Source organism: Monodelphis domestica, chromosome 1 (genome assembly GCF_027887165.1).
Source record: "Monodelphis domestica isolate mMonDom1 chromosome 1, mMonDom1.pri, whole genome shotgun sequence".
NCBI lineage: Eukaryota > Metazoa > Chordata > Mammalia > Didelphimorphia > Didelphidae > Monodelphis > Monodelphis domestica.
Window position 1 is genome coordinate 351,877,145 of NC_077227.1, and position 21,919 is coordinate 351,899,063.

The window sequence follows — 21,919 nt, forward strand, 5'->3', positions numbered from 1 at the left end:
CAGTTCCCTTTAGCAAATGATGACTAAAGGTCTGCTATGTACAGGACACAGTGCTAGATGCATAGAGATACAATGACAGGAATGAAATAGTTCCTTCCCTCAGGGGGCTTACATTCAAGGCTAATGTGACAACCTATACAATCCACAATTTAAACAATGTGCATCCAGAAAGTTTGAGGAGAGGGGAATTCAGGAAATGCCTTATGTAAGAGATAGCACCTAAATTAAGTTTTGAAGGGAACTAGGAACCCCAAGGATCAAAGATAACAAGGGAAAAAGGAAGGAAGGAAAGAGAATAAACATTTATATAGCACCTGCTATGCGCCGGGCATTGTGTTAAATGCTTGACAGATATTCTCTCATTTGATTCTCACAATAACCCTGTCAGGGAGGTGCTGTTATTATCTCCGTTTTTACAGTGGAGAAACCAGACAGAGTTTAAGTGACTTGGCCACAGTCAAATAGCTAGTAAGTGTCTGAGTCCAAATTTGAACTCGGGTCTTTCTTATTCCTGGCCTAGAATAGGCCTGGGAGTCAGCCTGTGCAAAGGTCCCAGAGGCAGGAAGTGAAATGATATACACAGGGAACAGCAAGTAAGAGTATACCAACCAATCTGGTCTGAATTTTTAGTGCGTGGTAAGTGGATGTTAATGGGAAATCAGTCAGAGAAGCTAGACCAGAGCCTGATTGTGAAAGGTTTTACATGCTAAAGAGAGGCTGGTATTTTATCCCGGAGGCAACAGAGATCAACTGAAGCTACTTGAGCAGCATGGTTGGACCTGTGCTGAAACATAGAGGGATTGTGATCTCCTACAGTAAAGGGAGGGCTCCCTTCCACCCTCATTATTGGAATCACTGATCTTTGAAATAAAATAAAAAAAATTTAAAGCTAATAGCTCCCTTTTAAATGTTTTTAATGTCTAAAGTTTGACCATTAGAATTTTATTCCTTGAAATTAAGAAATATATATCTTAGGTTCTTTATTTAAAATACAAAGCCCTCTAAGATGGGGATATATTAATACAGGAAAATAGTCTTTTGCTCTTCAGCATGAATGTATCATCCCTAAAGAATTGGAGATATGGGGCACAGAAGACAAACTAAGCTGACTCATTGGTCACTGGGAAGCAAGACGAGCTTGAGACAAATTTGGGGTTAACCAATCCACCAGAAGAGGCTACCCCCCACATGGCTCCCTGTCCCCCACCCTGGGGGAAGTCTCTCCTGCCCATAACTGGTCTGCTGGTGAATACTTCCCGCCTCCTGCCTCTTAGCACTCTTCTCACCTGTAAGGTTGCCTTGGCCGCCTGGAAGGCATCCATGAGGGTCACCTTCTCCTTTTCATGTGAGGCTTGAAGTGCTGCAAGGAAAGGACACTAGAGTTAGCTCAGCTGCCTAGAAACCTTGCCAGCAGCCAAGAAAGTGTCATCTGCTACTAGCAGGCATGAAGGATCTAAGACTCAGTCAGACAACCAAGGAATAACTGGGAAATTACTGGCACATTCAGCTTTTTAGCTGTTTAGTAAAAAGAGTTCCAGGAAGCAAGAGACCTCAGTTCTAGTCCTAGTTTAGCTACCAATTTGCTGGGTGACCTTAGAAGTACCTTTACTTCCTTCAACCTCAGTTTCCTCATCTGTCAAATGAATATAACCATTCCTGTCTATCTCACAGGATGATTGTCAGGATCAACTGGGGTAATGGATGGCACTATTAAGATCCCCTTTCACTACTGGGTTAGCTTTTTTGTTGATTTTAGGGTAAGAGATAAAGTAATTATCATTGGTAGTAGTAGTCATATCACTGATAAATAATAATAATTATAATAATAATTGCATTAGTCTAGCATTTTAAGGCTTACAAAAAGCTTTACAAACATAATCTCATTTCATCTTCACAACAACCCTGGGAAGTAGGTACTATTATTATCCTCATTTTACAGATGAGGAAACTGATAAAGATAGGAGTGAAGTGACATGCCAGGATCCCATAGTTACTAAATGAGGCCAGATATGAACTCAGGCCTATTTGGCTTTGGGTCTAGTACCACCCACCTGCCTCTGACTCAATTATAGTTTTAGTTTCCTAGAAGAATGGGTGTTACTGGATAGTGTGAAAGAGAGGTTAGGTCTGATAAGCCTGGACTGAGACATAAAGGCTGACCTATAGGTTCAGTAATTCCGAGGCATAGCACTGAATTCCCTGGTCTGGCTTTCTTTGGGGTTAAAGGCTAGAAGTCTGGATCCTGGAACCCATGATGGAGATGTGTCTCTCCCTGTCCCCTTAAATGGAAGTGTATATTATTTAAAAAGTGACATTTGAATTCATGAAAAGCCGGGGTTTAAAAAGAAATAACTCTTCTGGGGGGCACCTAGGTAGCTCAGTGGATTGAGAGTCAGGTTTAGAGACAGGGGGTCCTAGGTTCAAATCAGACACTTCCTAGCTGTGTGACCCTGGGCAAGTCACTTAACCTCCATTGCCTAGCTTTTACTGTTCATCTGCTCTGGAACCCATAAACAGTAATGATTTTAAGACAGAAGGTAAGGAAAGAAAGAGAGAGAGAGAGAGAGAGAGAGAGAGAGAGAGAGAGAGAGAGAGAGAGAGAGAGAGAGAGAGAGAGAGAGAGAGAGAGAGAAAGAGAGAGAGAGAGAGAGAGAAAGAGAGGGAGGAGAGAGGGAAGGAAGGAAGGAGGGATGGAGGGAAGAAGGGAATAAAAAAAGTATGGGACAAGAAGTCAAAATTCCTGGGTTCTAAACCCAGCTCTGCCTCTAACTGTGGGAAGACATCCAAACTCTTGTTGACGTTGTTCAGTTCTGTCCAGTTCTTCATGGCCCTTTACGGTTTTCTTGGCAAAAATACTAGTGTTTTGCCATTTCCTTTTCCAGTTTATTTTATAAATGAGAAACTGAGGCAATTAGAGTTAAGTGATTTGCCCAGGGTCACACACAGCTAGTAAGTGTCTGAGGTCAGATTTTAACTCAGGAAGATCTGTCTTCCTGAATCTAGACTTGGCATTCTATCCACTGTGCCACTTAGCTATCCAAACTCTATGAACCTTAAATTCTTTTTAGATGAATGAAAAGGGAATTGGCTTGGCTCAGTGATGGTGAACCTTTTAGAGACAAAGTGCCCAAATTTCAACCCTCACACTGCATGTGAGCTGCCCCCTTACCCCAGATAGGGAAGGGAAAAAGTGCTCCCAATGGGCTGTTGGGCAGAGGGGTGGGTGATATAAGTGTCCTCAGCTATGGTAGAGAGAGGAAGGGCAGCAGACCCCTCTGGCACATGTGCCATAGGTCCACCAACATGGGCTTAGTTGATCTCTAGGGTCTCTACCATTCTAAGTCCTGATACCCCTGCATTGTACTGACATTTTATGATTCCATTGTCAGTAGAAATAGTACAGGAAGCATGGGGATGCATTCCAGGAGGTGTTCCAAGGTGTGGTTCTCCAACTTGAGGCACCTTGGTGGGGCCTTTTCTATTACTTGCTTTCAAGGAAGATGGACAATGTTTCCCCAACTATGTCAGGGCATTCCTGCCTCTTGGAATGGATCCAGACAACAAATTTAGTGTTCATTTCCAACCCCACCCCACAGTAGTGGCCACAGAAGTATTTCCTCACATTCCTAGTCAACAAGCAATATGAGCCTAGGTGTTAAGTTTTCCCTCAACCCAAGGAAGGGTATACCAGGCATAGTATCTCTGACCTCTTCTCTTCCCTAGTCATTGTCTTGGCCAATTCAGTACTGAGATGAGGAGATCAGATCTGGAATCACTCCCAGATTTTCTCAAGACCACACTGAGACATGCAGACAAAAAGACCTATAGCAAGGGAAGTCTGCTCTCTGAGAACTATGGGAGAAATTAAGATCCATGCAAGAACAGGAAATACACCCATGCATATGTGTACACACACATATACACATGAAGAAAGGGACCAGAAAAACAAGCAAAACAGAACCAGGGTTCTCTGTAAGAATGTCTTCATTTTGAAAAGTGGCAGTACCTAAAGAACAGAGAAACACTGGCAAGAGCCAGGATGGCCAATAAGGCTTCAGTTGGCTGGCCATTGCCATACCAGTTTAGTAAAACACCAGTATCTCTAACCAGGGAAAATATTTCCTTTGCCCAGGATGATTGAGGACCACAGACAGTGTCTAGTTGCTATTGAGATAAAACTTTATGCTATTTAATAATCCATCAGAGGGGAAGCTAGATGGTACCAGGTGAGGAATCAGGAAGATATGAATTCAAATCCAGTCTCAGATACTTACTAGTTGTATGACCCTAGGCAAGTCATATAACCTCAGTTTGCCTCAGTTTTCTCATCTGAAAATGGTGATAATAAAAGCACTTTCCTTCCCAGGCTTGTTGTGAGGACCAAATGAGATAAAAATTGTAAAATGCTTAGCAGAGTGCCTGGCCCATAGTAAGCATTATATAAATTTTAACTATTACTAGCTGCTATTACTGCTACCAGCAAATCCTCTGAGAACAAAGTTTCTCTTCCACAATAGCCCTTTATAGATTTTAATAGGAAGAGAAGTCCAGAAAGGTAAGCAACTTGTCTAGGGTCACATAGCTTGCTAAATAAAAAGATCAGATCTAGATATCAATTCTTCTGACTCATCGCAGATCTCTAACTCAATCTTGCCCTGGACTTGCAAACCTAAATTTAAAGAGTAATTGGAAAGGTCCCACAAGGATGGCTGATATATGCATTCCACAGGCTTCTACACTAGTCAGTGGACCCTTGGCCCAAAGGGTAGTCCCATAGGAAGGTCTGGGTAAGGACATGATTCCCGGTGGGAAAAACACATGTACCATGTGGACTAGGTTACTTTTCTAAGAAGGCAGGGAAGGGAGTCTACCCCAGAATCTGGGGTTTGGGAAGGGCTGCTCCCATCCTTACCTTGCAAGGTCTCTTCATGCTCCCTTTGCAGCACTTGGAGTTGCTCAGCAAGTTTTTCACGAAGTTCTAATTCCTGTTCATCCACCACCTAGAAATAAGGCAGGGGAGAGTGGGATGGCGTCAATGAGTCTCCTACCATTATGATTCCAAGGGTAAGTTTCATAGACATCACAACTGAAAAGGGTCTTAAAGATCCTCTAGTCTGACTCACTCATTTTACAAAGAAGGAAACCAAATTCCAGAGAAGTGAAGTGATTTACTTAAGATTACATAGAGTTAGGGACAAGGGGCAGCTAGGTGGCTTGGTGGATTGAAAGCCAGGCTTAGAGATGGGAGGTCATGGGTTCAAATCAGGCCTTAAGACACTCTCTTGCTGTGTAACCCTGGGCAAATCACCTACTTTGCTCATTGCCTAGTTGTTACCACTTTTCTGCCTTGGAACCAATATACAGTATTGATTCTAAGACGGAAGGTAAAGGTTTTTTAAAAAAAAAGTTAGTGGGGAGCAGCTGGATGGTTCTGTGCATTGAGAGTTAGGCCTAGAGATGGGAGATCCTGGGTTCAAATCTGACCTCAGATACTTCCTAGCTGTGTGACCCTTGGCAAGTCACCCCATTGCCTAGTTCTTACAACTCTTCTGCCTTGAAACCAATAAACAGTATTGATTCTAAGACAGAAGGTAAGGGTTTTTTAAAAAGTTAGTGGCAGAGGGAGGCAACTAGGTGGAAGGGTGGATGAAGAGCCAGGCCTAGAAACAAATGGTCCTGGGTTCAAATTGGACCTCAGACACTCCTTTGCTGTATAACCATAGATAAGTCACTTAACCTCCACTGCCTAGTTCTTACCACTTTTCTTCCTTGGAACCAATACACAGTTTTGATTCTAAGGCAGAAGATAAAGGTTTAACCAAAACAAAAAACAATCAGTGACAGAGATGAAAAAGCAAGTCTTCTGATTTTGGGGTTAGTGCTGATTTGGAAAGGGTAGCCTATATGCAAATTCCTAGCTTGTCCTAAGAAATCAGAGGTTTAAAAACATCAAGGAAGGAAAGCCCAAGCCTATGGACATTGATCTCTTCATTATGGAATGACTATTCTTTGGTTATTTTCCTCTCAGATGCCTCCAAATGCTACCTCCTTCTAGGCAAGAGGATAGGGGAATTCTGAGGAATCCTATAGGGTAAAAGAAATTGCAGGAAACTAGGCCAGTGAACCCACCTGGATTTCCACTTCCCTGGTCTGATGCTTTGGCCTCAGCTTCTTTGACTCTTCTTGATGCTTCTGGAGAACGTGGACCACGTCCAGTTGTTGCTGCTCATCATGAAAGAGATGGGTATTTGGGTCTGTAAGGGAAAGTCAGATCATAAGTTTATTGGTGTAATTAGCAGAGTGGTTGGAGGGGACCTAGGCAAAAGATATAGTTAGCATAAAGGTAGAAATGGTAAGATTTGGTAACAGATTATATATGTGCAGTGGGTGTGAGAAAAGAGTTGGGGATGACACAGAGGTTTCAAGCCCGATTGACTGGGAAGACGGTGGTGTCCTCAACACACATAAAAAAGTTTGGAAGTGGGGCAAGTTTGTAGGAAAAGTGGTCTGTTTTGGTCATGTTGAGTTTGAGATGCCCATAGAATGTCTAGTTCAAGATGTCCAAAAGGTAATTGATGATGTGAGCCTGGAGATTAGAAAAGACCTTACGGCAGGATGTATCGATCTGGGAATCATCTGCCTAAACAATATTGCTGTGAATATCAAATGATATAATGTACATAAAACATTTTGTAAACCTAGATGCATTATACCAATGACTGCTTTTGGTATTCAGCTACAATAATGAATTATTATTAACATATCAAATGATATATGATATATTATAATGTGATAATATATTTGTTAAATAATAGATTGTATAATGTGAATATAATAATTAATTATTAAGCCATAATGATGAAAAGCCCTCAATATTCCCTCATAGCTTGATTGCCTTGATTAGAGGTCCAGTGTGCTCTAGCCACCTCCTCCCCTTCTCTAGGCTTATTTTTGCCTAGGAAGCTTTGGGCAAAATGCCAGTGGAATTCCTGTTCACTAAGGTATTAGTGGTTGATAGAGGCTTAGTATGGTCCTTCCCAGGGAACAGCTTCAATGCAGAGATTTCACCCATGGGGGTGAGCTGTCCAGAGGAAAGATTTTAGCCCAATCTCACCCACTCTCAAATCATACCACCATATGCTTTCCAATAAGGGCTGCTATGGTCTTCCTAACTTGAAGAATTGTGCCTCTCTTTATAAAGCCCTTTGCTTCTCTCATGTGACCTGTGTGAGGCTCTTGAAATACAGGGGCTTTCTTTTACAGAAAGCTTATATAGGTTTTAGGGGCATAGAATGTCAATACTTCAGGGATTTGGGCTAGGATGGAGAAGGACTTCCTTTTGGGTCCAGTGACCCATAGGGAAGGGGAACCTGCTCTGTGGGCTGGTGAGGGAAAGCTTTCTTTTCCCAGGTAACTGTCAGTTGGAGACAAGAGCCAGGGACTCTTCTTTCCCTTGCCAGAGAAGGCCCATATGTTGCTACAATCTGCCTAGCTCTCAACCAGCAGTCAAAGTTGGGATTTATGCTATAATATTATAGTTGAAAGAGATCACAGAATGTTATAATTGGAATGTATCTTAGAGATCACTTTGACAACACTTATTTTACAGATAAAGAAATTGGGGATCAGACTGGAATAGGGATTTGCTCAAGATGACAGTTAATTTAGTATGCCCAAGACTATATTTTAGGAAGAACATGGATAAACTAGAAAGTGGCCAGAGACAAAAGTACAAAAAATATTTTTAGTAGTTCTTTTCACAGTGGCAAAGAGCTAGAAACTAAGGACGTATTCATCAGTTGGGGACCAACTAAACAATTTTGGTATATAAATATAATAGAATGCCATTGTATTATAAGAAACGATGAAGGGGATAGTTCCAGGGAAATCTGGGAAGATTTCTATGAACTGATACAGAATAAAGTGAGCAAGAGCAGGAGAAAAAAATAATAAGATAACATCCATACTCTAAATAAAGTCAAATAAATCAACTTTGAAAGACTTCAAACTCTGATCAAGGAAATCACTAACCAAGATTCCAAAAAATTGATGATGAAGCATGCTTCCCACTTCCTAGCAAAGAAGTGATAAATGCAAAATGGAGAAGGAAACAGGCTTTGTGGTGAACATAGTCAGTACAGGAATTGGTTTGGTTTGGCTATTTGATTTACATTTCTCTAATCAATAATGACAGAACATTTTTACATACGACTATATATATCCTTGATTTCTTCTTCCAAAAACTTTTGCTTTGTTTTCCATTGGAGGTGAAGTGGGAGGGAGAGAAGATAACCCTTGTTAATGGAAAAAAAACTAGGAAGAAAAAAACAATGTTCAGAGGAAGGCAACAAGGTTGTTCAAAAATCTTAAGAGCATGATCTAATAAGGGCTAGCTGAAGGATCTATAGGTGTTTTTCCTGGAAAAGGTAGACAGTAGCAGCTGGAATATTTCATGAGCTATGTGGAAGAAAAATTTGGTTTGCTTTGCTTGGGCCCAGTGAGCAGAACTAAGGGATAGAAAGGGAAATAAAGAGACGAAAGAGGCAAAGTGGCATATTTAATCTTGATGAAAAGGAAAGCTTCCTAAGAATTACAATTATCTTATAGTGGAAGTTGTTACTTTAGGAGGAATTACTCGAGGTTTTGGAGCACAGGTTGGATGATACCCCATTGGGTACATCTTCTGGAATTGGGTTATTGCACAGATATGGGCTCAGGGTCCCAGGCCAGAGGCAATACTCTACCAGAGAATGATCTGACACCCGACTCTAGAGACACAATCTTAATCCAAACATACCTAACAAGAATTTTGCAAAGGTCCAGGGAGCAGAGAGAGACAGATATCAATTCTAGGGGACAGATAAAATGGACCAGTTACAACCAAAGGGGATTGGGCTATTCCATTGTGGAGATAGTTTCTCTTCCAGTTAGACACCCATGAGATGGAGGGCATTAAAAGAATTTCTCACCTTTGCTTTCTTGCAGGGGCCCAAGCTCTATGGGCTCAGGTCTTTGTAGCTGCCCTTCCTCTTGGTGCCTCTGAAGAAATCAAATGTAATGTTAGGACCAGCTGTCAATGAACATAAATGATGGCAGTCAGATGAGGATGAGAGATTGGATCCTCCAGAGGGCAGCTGACTCTCAAAGGGAAGCTAGGGGAAGGAAAGTCTTAGAATGGGGAGAATCCTATTTTCTCTTGGCTCTTTCCACCATTACCAGCTAGCAGTGATTACTTTCCCCAAAAGTGTTTTCATTGCAAAATCCTGGTTAGTGTGTTTGAATACCTCAGCTAACTGGCCTTTCTCCTAGATTCCTGTCTGTCTCTCCTTCACCCCCAGCTTTAAAGAGATTTGCCAAATCTCTCAATCTACCCTTTCCTCTAATCTGGCCTAAACTTTCTTTTTTTTCTTTTTTTATTATTTTTTTCAGCCTTAACATTTTTTATTGATTTAATTAATTTAGAATATATTTCCACAGTTACATGATTCATGCTCCCTCTCTCCCCTCCTCTTACCCCCTCCCACTGTCAACGCACAACTCCACTGAGTTTTACAAAAGTTTTACGAACGATCAAGACCTATCTCCACGTTACTAATATTTGCACTAGGGTGATCATTTAGAATCTACATCCCCAATCATATCCCCATCGACCCATGTGGCCAAGCAGTTGTTTTTCTTCTGCATTTCTACTCCCACAGTTCTTTATCTGGATGTGGATAGTGTTCTTTCTCATAAGTCCCTCAGAATTGTCCTGGATCATTGTGTTGATGCTAGTAGAGAAGTCCATTACATTCGATTGTGCCACAGTGTATCAGTCACTGTGTACAATGTTCTCCTGGTTCTGCTCCTCTCACTCTGCATCAATTCCTGGAGGTTGTTCCAGTTCCCATGGAATTCCTCCACTTTATTATTCCTTTTAGCACAATAGTATTCCATCATCAACAAATGCCACAATTTGTTCAGCCATTCCCCAATTGAAGGGCATCCCCTCATTTTCCAATTTTTTGCCACCACAAAGAGCACAGCTATGAATATTCTTGTACATGTCTTTTTCCTTATTATCTCTTTGGGGTACAAACCCAGCAGTGCTATGGCTGGATCAAAGGGCAGACAGTCTTTTAGCACCCTTTGGGCATAGTTCCAAATTGCCCTCCAGAATGGTTGGATCAATTCACAACTCCACCAGCAATGAATTAATGTCTCTATTTTCTGGCCTAAACTTTCAAAGCCAATTCCCTTTAGGGAATGTACTGGGATTTCTAAGAATTACACTCTTCACCCATAATACTCAATGGTATAGACTGCAACCCATTAATATCTTCTCATCCTTTGTGACTTTGTCTATGTCCTCCTTCATTGTGTGGGTGTGGGTGTGGGTATAAGCTCTCTAGGTCTTTTGGTATTAAGTGGATACAAATGCAGTACTCTGACTGTATGAGCTGTCTCTCTTTTTTCCCCACTCTCCTTGGGAGGCTAAAGCACTGGCTGGAAGTCAGGAAGACCTTAGAGCATCAGGAAGTTAGAAGCTGTGTGACCTTAGGCAAGTCACTTAACTGTTATTTGCCTCAGTCCCCTTAACTGTAAAATGGAGATTAAATAGTCCTGCCTCAAATCTGGCTTGAGACAATTAGAAGCTGTGTGACCCTATATAAGTGATTTAAATGCTATTTGTCTTAGTTTTCTCAACTGTAAAATGAGGGTAAAATAGCACCTGCCTCAGGGTTGTTGTGTAGATCAAATAAGATGATAATTATAAGAAAACATTATCCTCTGACAGAAAGAAGGCAGTATATAAATGCATATCCCTTTTCCCTCCTTCACTTAAGAGACTCTCCTCTCATCAGATTTAAGTCTTTATAGGATCTGGGGTACCACCATATAGTCAGCCAGCTTCTACACCTTTAACTACTATCTGATTAAGCTTCCTCTTCTGTAACTGAGGCTAAGGTGGAGAGAAGAAAGGATGCCCTACTGAGTCAGGAAGAGAAATGGACTTTAGAAAGAGAAGCAAGACTGGCTTTTTATACTGTTCCCTCCCTACACTCATGTTTATTGCTACTCATGTGATTGTTGTTGTTTAGTTGTTTCAGTCAGGTTCAACTCTTTCTGACTGGACCCAATTTGGGGTTTGTTGGCAAAGATTTGGGGGTAGTTTGCCATTTCCTCCTCCAACTCATTTTATAGGTGAGGAATTAGGGAAACACGGTTTGGTGACTTGTCCAGGGTCACCCAGCTGGTAAATGTTTGAGGCTAAATTTGAACTCATGAAGATAAGTCTTTCTGATTCCAAGTTCAGAGCTCTATCTACTGTACCACCCAGTTGCCCCTCTGTTCATGCTGTTACCATCCTCTATATTGTGGTAAGTGTCTTTATCCTGGCTTTCCAGTGATAATGGACTCTTGCAAAACAAGAGGCACATCCCACATCTCTGTTCTCACAGTCTTCCTACTTCCTGCATAACTGAACACACAGGTGGCCACAGAAGAGGCTTTGTAGATGACTGGTGATCGGTGTAAGCCACTTCCCTACCCTGTGAGAAGAACTCACAGTCTATCTGGAGATACCGAAGACACTTCCTTTTTGGCTAGATGAGTCAAGCACTTGGAGGGCCCTTGACTCCCTGCAATCAAGAAGTGCCCCCCATTCACCTAGAGGAATTTCCCCATTCCAACACTGGGAGTAATTGGGAAATTCTCTAATCAAGTCATTAGGAAGTCACTGAATAGTCCTGTGGTATGGAAGTCCTAAGCCTCTAAAGGAAGTCTCCTTTATGACCCATCATTTCCCTAGGAGCTTCAGAGAATTGGAAGAGAAGACAAAGAGAAGATCTTGAGGGCTGTCATGGAAACATTGTAGAAAGCAATAGAATGATGATCTATCTAATACTTAAGAGTTGTATCAAAATAGAAATGGGTTGCCTCAAGACTAATTAAGTTTCCCATCCTTGGTACAAGTAGATCCCCCCCCCCTTTATTTTTGGATCTCTCTAGGATACAGATATAGTAGTGGTATTACTGGATGAAAGGGTATGCATTGTTTTATAGTCCTTTGGGCATAATCCAAATTGCCCTCCCGAATTGGTGCCTCATCCTTGGAAGTCTTAAAACTGGAGGCAGGATAATCAATTGTCAAGAATGATATAGAATGAGCTCCCTGGTCAGGTACATTGAGGCACAGTGTATACTGGAGAAAGAGCTCTATTTGAAGCCAGGACGAGTTGGCTTTAAATCCTATCTATGAGACTTATGGGCTCCAACTCTATGATTCTATTACCCCTTTGAGGTCCCTTCCACCTCTGATCATCTATATTCAGAAGAGCCTTGATTATTATTGCATCAGAAATTGATTTGGGATGGGGAGGAAGGGGGAAGCTAGGTGATTCAGGGGATAGGGAGCCAGGCCTAGAGATGGGAGGTTCTAGGTTAAAATTTGAACTCAGACACTTCCTAGCTGTGTGACCCTGGGCAAGTCACTTAACCCCCATTGCCTAGCCCTTACTGCTCTTCTGTCTTGGAATTCATACACCATATTGATTCTAAGACAGAAGGTAAGGGTTTAAAAAAAAAAGAAAAGAAAAGGAACTGATCTGAGCTAAAAACTGGGATGACTTAATTTTACTCCAAATTGAAATTCCTCCACATTCCAGTTAGGTTTGGCTGGTATCCAAAAGCAGAGGACCAATATGTATTCCTAGTCCTGGATGGGTTCTGCCCCAAGGCCATACCAGTGGCAGCCTCCTCTATGGACAGGTCCTCAACGAAGTGAGATAAAGGATCTGAAAGCTGCCACACACCAAGTTGATTCACTGAGAGGCAGGGAGGGGCAGGAAGAGATGGTGGAAGTTGGAGGCCCAAGGGGCCTCTTGGGGAAGAGGGGGGAGGGCAGGACGGAAACCCAAAGCCAAAGAGAGATTATTGTATGCACAACCAGATTAGAGAAACTCAGAGGGAAAATCATAGTTCCCCTATACTAAATAGGTCTCCGTTTCCCAATCTGTAACATATGTAGTTGGACTCTTCTAGTTCAAAGATTTCAAAGAATTTTACTGCCACTTATGGAAGATAGATACACCAACACAAATATGCCATGGGTCAGAGAGTGGGAATGGTTAGTTTAAATCCTGAATTCCCAACAATGCTACCTTTCCCTTGTTGGGGGCAGGCCTCCTTCTGTGGAGATGCCTAAACGCCTGCAGACACTTTAAGTGATGGCTATCCACTAGATCTGCGAGTGGGTAAATATTCTGTAGTTTCGATTTGGTCTCCCAGAGGCAGTCCAAGATGGTTTGGAAGGAAGGTATCTGCCCCTTGACAAACCCTGCCTCATCTTGTCACTCCAGAAAGCTAGAAATGTCTTAGAATTGACCATAGGAGGTCAATACTTAAATGCCAAGCTAGATGGTTCAGTGGAGAGTCCCAGGCCCAGAGTTAGGAGGATATGAGTTCAAATCCAATCTCAGTCACTTCCCTTGTCCTTCTGTCTTAAAACTGTTACTAGGACAGAAAGTAAGAGTTAAAAAAAAAAACCACCTAATGATAGTAAGATCAGAGAATCATATTCTGCCTTTACATATTAGAAGCAGTACTGCATGAAAAAAGTGCCCTGGATTTGGAGCCCAAGAACTTGGGTTCAAAGCCAATTCCTGCCATATATTAGTTCTGTGATCTTGAGCAAATCCCTTCCCCATTTCTGGACCTCAGTCTCCCTGATTATAAAAAGGTTGCAATAGCTAACTACTGAGCTTTTTCAGATTGGAAATCCTTAATTCCTCACTTTCTTTGGATTTAGACCTGGAAGAAGTCTTGGAGACCATCTAGCCCAACTATATCATTTGAAAGAATTACTGAGGCCTGGAGAAATTTGCCAAAGATCACAAACTCAGTGAATTCTAGAACTGGGACTAGGATTCTTGTGTCTTGACACTCTTTTCCAAACCAGGGCAATTACCACAATTATCATGCTACTTATCTATCTATAGAAAGGGTTCTTGTACTGGGCAAGGGATTTGGACTGGATAACCAGACCCATCTCTTTCCTTTCTGTTACTCTAGTAGTCTAAGATTTCTCTTATCAATATTTTATTAATGGCTGCTTCCTACAAGCAAGTTTATTAACAATAGAAGTATTGGCCTGGAGGGTGAGTGATCAATCTCTTCTAAGTGTGTATTAGCTTAGTCAAATCTCTCAGTCAGCATGTGCTGAATTGGGAACCAGCTGGTATCTGGGTAAGTCTTGACTGACTGGATGTAATGGAATTGAAGACTAGAGCCCCTTAGGCTGCCTGCCAGATGTAGACATCATGTCTCAATGGCTCATCAGCTATCTTCAACCCTCAATCTTGCCTGTCTAGTCTCAGCCGTCAGGGGGAGATGAAGATGACAAGGATGGTAGGAGCATGATAAGAGCAATTAGATGGCATAGTAGACAGAGCATTGGACTTGTAGTCAAGAAAATGTAAATTGAAATCCTCCCTCAAATGCTTATTACAATGTGACCTTGGTTAAGTCATTTAATCTCTAACCTAACTCTTAGACAGGGATATGCTGGCAAATGTTTAACAACTCTCTCTCTCTCTCTCTCTCTCTCTCTCTCTCTCTCTCTCTCTCTCTCTCTCTCTCTCTCTCTCTCTCCTTCTCTCTCTCACAAACACACACACTATATATATATACATATATATAGTATTTATGACATACTTCTTAAGTTAATTATTATTTATTTTTAGTCATTACTTATTTAATGATTAATTAATCATTTAAAAGCATTATTAATACTTCCAAGCATGGCTTGGAAACAGACTAAAATGTTATTGGAAAACATTTAACAAAAGAAAAATACAATAGAACATAGATAATATTAATACTTGGTTTTCTAAGTGAATATGTTTTACAGTGGTCCTTATAGCTTGATGATAATGATTTTCATACATTCCAAACATAGAGTAAAAGAGTTCTTCCTAGTCAATCCATTCTGGGGGTCTCAAAGTATAAGACAGTGAAAGAAGGATTTGGAATACCAACAAGTCCTAGAATTCTATATTTTAGTACTGGAAAGGTCATTGAGGTCAGGTTCCCATTTCTGAGAAGCATAACCCTTATATTAGTGGTGTCAGATTCACTGCTGTGGCCACAAGGGCTCTGCAAAACTCCCAAGAGCAGTCAGAATAAGATTAAAATGTAATTGAGAAAGAATTAACAAAAGAAATAAAATTACTATACAACATGGCTATTGCTGTTCGGTCATTTTAGTCATGTTCAATTCTTCATGATTCCATTTGGGGTTTTCCTGGCAAGGAAACAGGAGTGGTTTGCCATTTTCTTTTCCAGATTATTTTATAGATAAGGAAACTGAAGTAAATAGGGTTAAATTATTTGGCCAGGGTCACTCACTAAGTGTCTGAGTCCAGATTTGAACTCATAAAGATAAATCTTCTTGACTTTAGGCCTGGCACTATATCCACTGCACCACATAGCTGTTCACACTATAACACAGATAATGTTAATTTGTGGTTTTCTAACTCAATATGTTACTTGTAGGGAATAGTTTGACACTATTGACCCCCAACTCATGCTATTTAGAATTTTCCTAATTTTAAATATTATTATAAGTAATACTAGTATTGATATCAACCCTTCTCCATTAAACCTTTTATGAGAAAAATGACAATAGAAAATGAGATCTAAGCTCAAGAAAGTCTTTTAACATGGACTAGACAATGTACTTGCACCATAGGATGTCCAAGGGTGAACCTACAGTTAAGAGCAGAGCAGTCTATCATCAGATAAATTATTTGGCTCCTCACAAATTCACGAAGATTGTCTATAAAAGCATGATGAGGTGAAGCAGTGCCCACATTCATGTGATCATGGCCTTTTAAAATGCTATTATTGATAATGATAATAACCATTTTGCCTAGACTTGAGATTTCATTGGTTTGTGGAACCCTGTTAGGCAATTCCCTCTGCCAATGTGGAGGCACCTCTGCTCTGTAATTTAGCTTTAAAGGGCTTCCTGGGGGCACTGGGATCTTCTCCATGATCACAAAGCCAGTAACTGTTAGAAGGTAACAACAGATATTTCTGACTTCCAGGCCAACTCTATCCATTGTGCCTTGTTCACAATTGTTATTACCTTTAAATAGTGATAGCAGTTCACATTTCCATAGTACTTTTCTGTTTACTAACTGCTCTCCTTACAATAACTCTATGAGGTTTCATTATCGGTTTCTAGACCGTCAGTCCCTCCTCCTGTAATTTCAACTAGTTTCCTCTCCTCCCATCCTCAGTGACCATTGGCCAGATTCTAGGGAACAACAGGGCCTCCTAGGTCTCTTCGAGCTGGCTTCTGTTTGGGTAGGGGCAGGTGCCAAAGCGAACTGTCTCAGGAGCTCAGGCTGCCAGCCAAGGGTTGGCACCTGGCGGAAGAACTTTGCTCAGCATTGGTGAGATAGGAGACAGATTGAACTTTAAACAACAGAAAAGAAACCAGTCCATCCTGCCATGTAAGGGCACGGGCTGGGCACTAACAGTTCAGTGTGGGCAGGGGAGAAACACCAGAATACTCATTTGGAGCCAAGATGAGTGAGGATGTCTGTGCCAAAAGGCTTTGTAATCAGTGATTACCCAAATAGCTTCTTGGGTAAGAGGGTCTAGTCAGTTCCCTGGCTGAGGGAATGAGGAGGGAAGAAACTGTGTTCTCCATATCAGCCTGACCATTCTCCAGGGCAGAATTCTAGGATTGGCCATGTGTGCTCCTAAACTGAGAAAGCCTACCTTGCTGGTCTTCTTGCTCCCAGTCTTTCCCTCTCCAATCCATCTCAACACTGGAAGAATAATTTGTCTAATACCATGTCCTGATCACATCATTTTCCTCCTCAAATATTTTCAGGGGTTCTCCATTTTCTATTAAATAAAATACAAACAACTTAGGTAGAATTTAGGAAACTTAGTGCCACTCGACCTTTCTAGTCTTCTTCAAATCTATTAACATTTACAAAGTGCCCACTGAATACAAAGCATGGCACTCACTCCCATGCTCTAGGTCCAGTGTCATTGAAACAGCTCATCATCCCCCATTCCCCTCTTTCCAGCATCTGCACTCTCCTCTCATTATCCCCCATGCCTTTGCTAATCCATTCTCATTTTTGCTTGCTGACGTCACTCAAGACCTTCAAATGTTACCTCCTCCAGGAAGTCTTCCCTAGTCAGTAGTAATGTCTCTCTCATCTGATCTCATAGCATTCCTCTTAGGCACTGATCACTCTCTACTTTATATTAAAAATATCTGTGCCTGCATCCTATTTCCCCCATAGTTTTTATGTTATGAACTCATTGAAGACAAAGGTTGTGCCTTATCTACTTCTGTCCTCTCAGGAACAGAGGTAGCGGGTAGAATACAGGCCCTAGAGTCAGAAAGACCTGGGTTAAAGTCCTGCCTTGGTTCCTTATGGGCAAGTCATTCAATTCTCTCCACCTCAGGAAACTCCTTAAGACGTAAAAACTAAATCATAGTGTTTGTTGGTGAGAGGGAGCTCCTAACCAGGAAGTCAATGGATCTTTCACATATCCTTTGAGTACCCTGCATAGGGACTTAAGATGCTTATTAAATGCTCTTTCAGTGAATGATCATCTTCATAAACTGCTGCCCCTTTTGGGGCAGCACTCTGGGGGTCCACTCTGTCAGAAACACCAAGGAGAGGCAACTACCATTTCTTGACTCCATCCTGGAGGCTTAGTCTGAGAGAGCATCTCTCTTTTCCTAGCATCCCATTTCTGCAAACAGACAGGTGTGAGTACTGAAACAAGGGAGAAAAGTGCCCCTAAAGCAGATGGATGTGCTATAATACTATATACTGAGATTGGTTTATCTGAGCAACTACAGGAACACCTTTCAAGGAATTACCCAACCAATTCAGGGCAAAAGAAATTTATCAGAACTTTCAATATTTTACAGATGAGGAAACTGAGGCCTGAAAAGGGGTCCAAGGTCACACAACTAATAAGTATGTATAACATGAGGATACTGGACCAGATGACTACAAGATCCTTTCTTAACATCCAGCTTGTTCTCTGTGCTAAGGTTCCCTCCAATTCTGACAGACTTTATGTGTAAAATGAGGGGGTCAGACAAGACGACCTCTAAGGGCCCTTGCAGCTCACATAGTCTATGTTATAAGGGCCCTTGAGTGCTGATATTCTATGACTCTGCTCCAGAGGGGCAGGTGGCCCCATACCAAAGTAACTTGAGAGTCCCAGTAGTAACTACCTCTTCCCTCCACCCCCACTCTTGACCCAGGAGCTCAGCAAGACCAGAGGAAAAAGGGGCTCCCTCCTAGGAATCAATCCCCAGTGAGCCCCAGATTTCAGGGACCTGAAGGAGGACGGGAGGAGGTAGGGTTCAGTCATGGAGTTCTGGCTACTCCATCTCAGATCCCCTGCTCCTCTAGGATATAGCCCCCACCCCTCCTGGGCCCCATTTTACCAAATGTGCCCCGAGCCGTTCTAATCTCAATAGTCCTCCCACACACTACTCTCGGCCTCGGCAGCCAGCCCTGACCCTGGGGCTCAGCTAGCGAACTCCTGGGGTGGGCTGGGCTCGGCTGGACTAAAATGTACAGGGATAGCTCCATCCCGGGGCAGGGCTGGTGCTAGGCGAGCCCACGCACAGAGAGAGCTGCCGCCTCCTCCGCAGGCTGATTCCATGTTAATCTTAACAACACAGACCGGTGTCTGGTGGACCGGGGCCAGCTGGAGATCAGCTGGGCTTGGGGGCACAGAGCAGAAGCAGAATTTCCCCGAATACCCTCCCCACCCTGCCCCAGGACCCCGGTGGACCTGAACCCATCAGTCTCTGCTGGCAGAGCCAAAGTCAAAGTCAAAGGCAGCACTTCTGAGGACCAAACTTGAGCGCTGTTTTCTTTACCTTGTTGGGGGATTTGTAGCAGTTTAATTTGCTGCCTCTGCCGCCCATCCTCCTCCTGGGAGGGTCTCCCGGGAAAAGTCTCCAAACTCCAGGCAAGAAGGCTAGGGTAGGAGGAGATCAGATTCTCCTTGCTGGACTCCCGGGCTGCCTCTAAGACCCCGAAACAGAACCAGAAAGCGACCGACTTGAACTTACTCACTGGCAGTGGATGCCGTAAATGTCCAAAGAGAAGGGCCTCGAGAAAGTGAGTCGTGCCTGGTGCCTGAGGCAGGTGATATTTTGCTGCTAGATCCAGCTAGCCTGGAAAAGGAGCCGACTTTGCCTTTGGGATTCCTGAGTTTTGGGGGCATCAGACCCATAGGGTTCCCAGTTGAGGGACTTTACATTTTTTGTTAGTGAAGTCATTTCTAGTTTGCAAAAGGATGCCAGGGGTTCCTAAACTGGGGTATGTGTGTTTCTGGGAGGTCACATTAATTTAAGTGACTCTAAACATTTAAACAACTTTATGATACTTTTAAAAGTTGTTAAACACCCAGTGGAGGAGTTTTTGGGGAAAAATTATTTAATCTCTCTATTTTATCATATTCTTTATTGTGTGTGTGATAAGCAGAATTTATTTCCTTTCATACTGAATAATGAAAGGAAGGAAATGAGCATTTATTAGGCATCTACTGTGTACCACGTGCTTTATAAATATTGATCCTCTCAACAACCTTGGGAAATAGGTGCTAATATTATCCCCATTTTACACTTGAGGAAACTGAGACAGGTAGAAGTTATGGCTACCTATACCTGAAGCTGGATCTGAATTCAGATCTTTCTGATGTCAGGCCCAAAACTCTGTCTGCTATGCCAGCTAGATAATCCCTCTGAGGTATGGGAAACCAGAAGTTAGGAGAGCTAAAAAAAAGTTGGAAATCGTTTAGCCATAGTATAGTAGAAAGGGACAGGAACTAGGAGCCCATATATCTGACATTCTCACCCTGACAGATTGTATGAATTTGGGCAAAGCCCTTCACCCCAGAACTGATTCTATAAGATGTTTCAAAGGCTTGCATTTGGTTGTTGTTGTTTTCTGCCTGTTTTACATCAGTATTTGTTTGGTGTTGCTCCATGACTGAAAATCATGGGAGACCATATTTCAGGTGTCTCAAGGTTTGGTGAGCATCAGCATGTTAGCCATCATGAGTTGCATTGGAGACACAGAATCATCCAGATAATGTGACTGGAAAGGAAGGTGGCTAGGGAAGAGAGATAATAAATGTGACCTGAATTGTGTTGGTATCTACACAATATATTTTTATTTATTTTTAAGTATTTTTTCCCATGGTTACCTAATTCATGCTCTTTTCCTCCCCCTTTCCCTCCCCCCTCCCAGAGCCAACAAGCAATTCCACTGGGTTATACATGTATTATCACTCAATGTCTACTTCCATGTTATTCATTTTTGCAATAATCTTTTAAAAACCAAAACCCCAAATCCTATACCCATATAAACAAATAATAAATCATGTTTTTCTTTTACATTTCTTCTCCCACAGTTCTTTCTATGTGGTGTCTATACAATATTAAAAGAACCATAGGAGGGACAGGTAAGAGGCTCAGTAAATAGAAAGGCAGACTTGGAGATGTGATGTCCTAGGTTCAAATCTGACCTCAGACACTTCCTAGCTGTGTGACCCTGGGCAAGTAACTTAACCCACTTACCTAGTTCTTACCACTCTTCTGCCTTAGAACCAATACTTAGTATTTATTCTAAGACAGAAGGTAAGAATTAAAAAAAAAAAAAGAACCATAGGAGGGCCTCTAGCATGCTAACTAGATGCTCTAGGACCATGATGGTAAACCTGTGTGGCATGTGCCAAAAAGGGCACCTTGAGCCCTCTCTGAGGACATGCCCACTAGAGTTCATTACAAAAAGGCAGAGGAACTCGGGGAAGCTGTCCCCTTTCCCTTCTCCACCATACTAAAGACATTTTTTCACTTCACCCCCTTTTGCCCAGTAGCCCAATGGGAACACATCTTCCCCTCTCTGGGGCTAGGGGCAGGCCACAGGGCACACAGGGCACAGGGTCTCTGGGGGGCCAAGGCACAGCATGAAATCTCTAAAGGGTTCTCCATCATCGCTCTAGGAAGTATTTAAAGAAATATATAGAGAAGAATTACCTAGTAGGAGAGGAAAAAGAAGACTTAAGAAGTCATATAAATCCTTTAAGTACTGAAAAATGGGGTAGAAGTGATTAATGTGAGATTCAAATGAAATGTTTGTGAAAGTACCTTAAGACTATAAATGACTATATATCTCACCAGCTAGTATCAACATCAATAGTGAAACTACTTTCTGTATCCATGGGACAAGGCTAGGAGGGACTCAAAACACCCAACCTCATCACAATCTGTCCTAGCTGGGGTCTTTTGGATTCCCTGAAATGTGGATGTCCAGAACTAGGGTTCATGACTAGCTCAGTGGGGAAGGATAAATAATCCAGCAGGTAGTTTATTGATTGGTGGAATGAGAAAGTCTATTCTTGGCTTCTCCGAGTCTCAGGAAGTTTTTCATTCAGTTGCCTTTTAACCTCTACAGGAAACAAGATCCAAGAGTCTGATTCCCTCCCCGCCCCCCAATGGTATGTGCTGGTTAAGTGCTTTGAGATCTTACACAGAGATGCTATAAATTATCTGACAGAACTAAGGCATTCAATTTCAGAACTCCTGCCCTGGAATCATGCTGACACGATTGGTAAGAACTCAATATCTAGTCCTCTAGAAACTTTCCCACCCCCATAAAGCTGTGGAGGGGTTGGCATACTCACTGGTAAATGGTTGAAACCTTGACATGTTAAAATAATAATTTTAAAAATTCATAAAAATACCATCTATATTGGTACTTAATCTAGTTCTTAGTTATGAGAGATTGGCTATTGCAACAAGCAGAGATCAAGTAAGGGAGAAATTAGACTGAGTTAATCAGAGTGGTTGCAGGAAGAGGTGAGTTAGAGT

At 42.0% G+C, this 21,919-nt stretch overlaps 2 protein-coding genes across 2 annotated transcripts in view; one reads left to right on the forward strand and one right to left on the reverse strand.

Moving 5' to 3' along the window:
* Positions 1-19,057, reverse strand: part of CCDC69 (coiled-coil domain containing 69) — a 34,498-nt gene extending 15,441 nt beyond the window's left edge. Inside the window, exons 1-5 of the mRNA XM_007473900.3 lie at positions 18,920-19,057; positions 8,970-9,039; positions 6,130-6,254; positions 4,913-5,000; positions 1,287-1,360 (exon numbers count right to left, since the gene is read on the reverse strand). Coding sequence (XP_007473962.1) covers positions 1,287-1,360; positions 4,913-5,000; positions 6,130-6,254; positions 8,970-9,039; positions 18,920-18,967 — 405 coding nt within the window. The 5' untranslated portion in view covers positions 18,968-19,057. The remainder of the gene's footprint in view (positions 1-1,286; positions 1,361-4,912; positions 5,001-6,129; positions 6,255-8,969; positions 9,040-18,919) is intronic.
* GM2A (ganglioside GM2 activator) overlaps positions 19,024-21,919 on the forward strand; it is a 50,793-nt gene continuing 47,897 nt past the window's right edge. The window contains exon 1 of the mRNA XM_007473901.3: positions 19,024-19,163. The gene's annotated coding sequence lies outside the window, so the exon portion shown is untranslated. The remainder of the gene's footprint in view (positions 19,164-21,919) is intronic.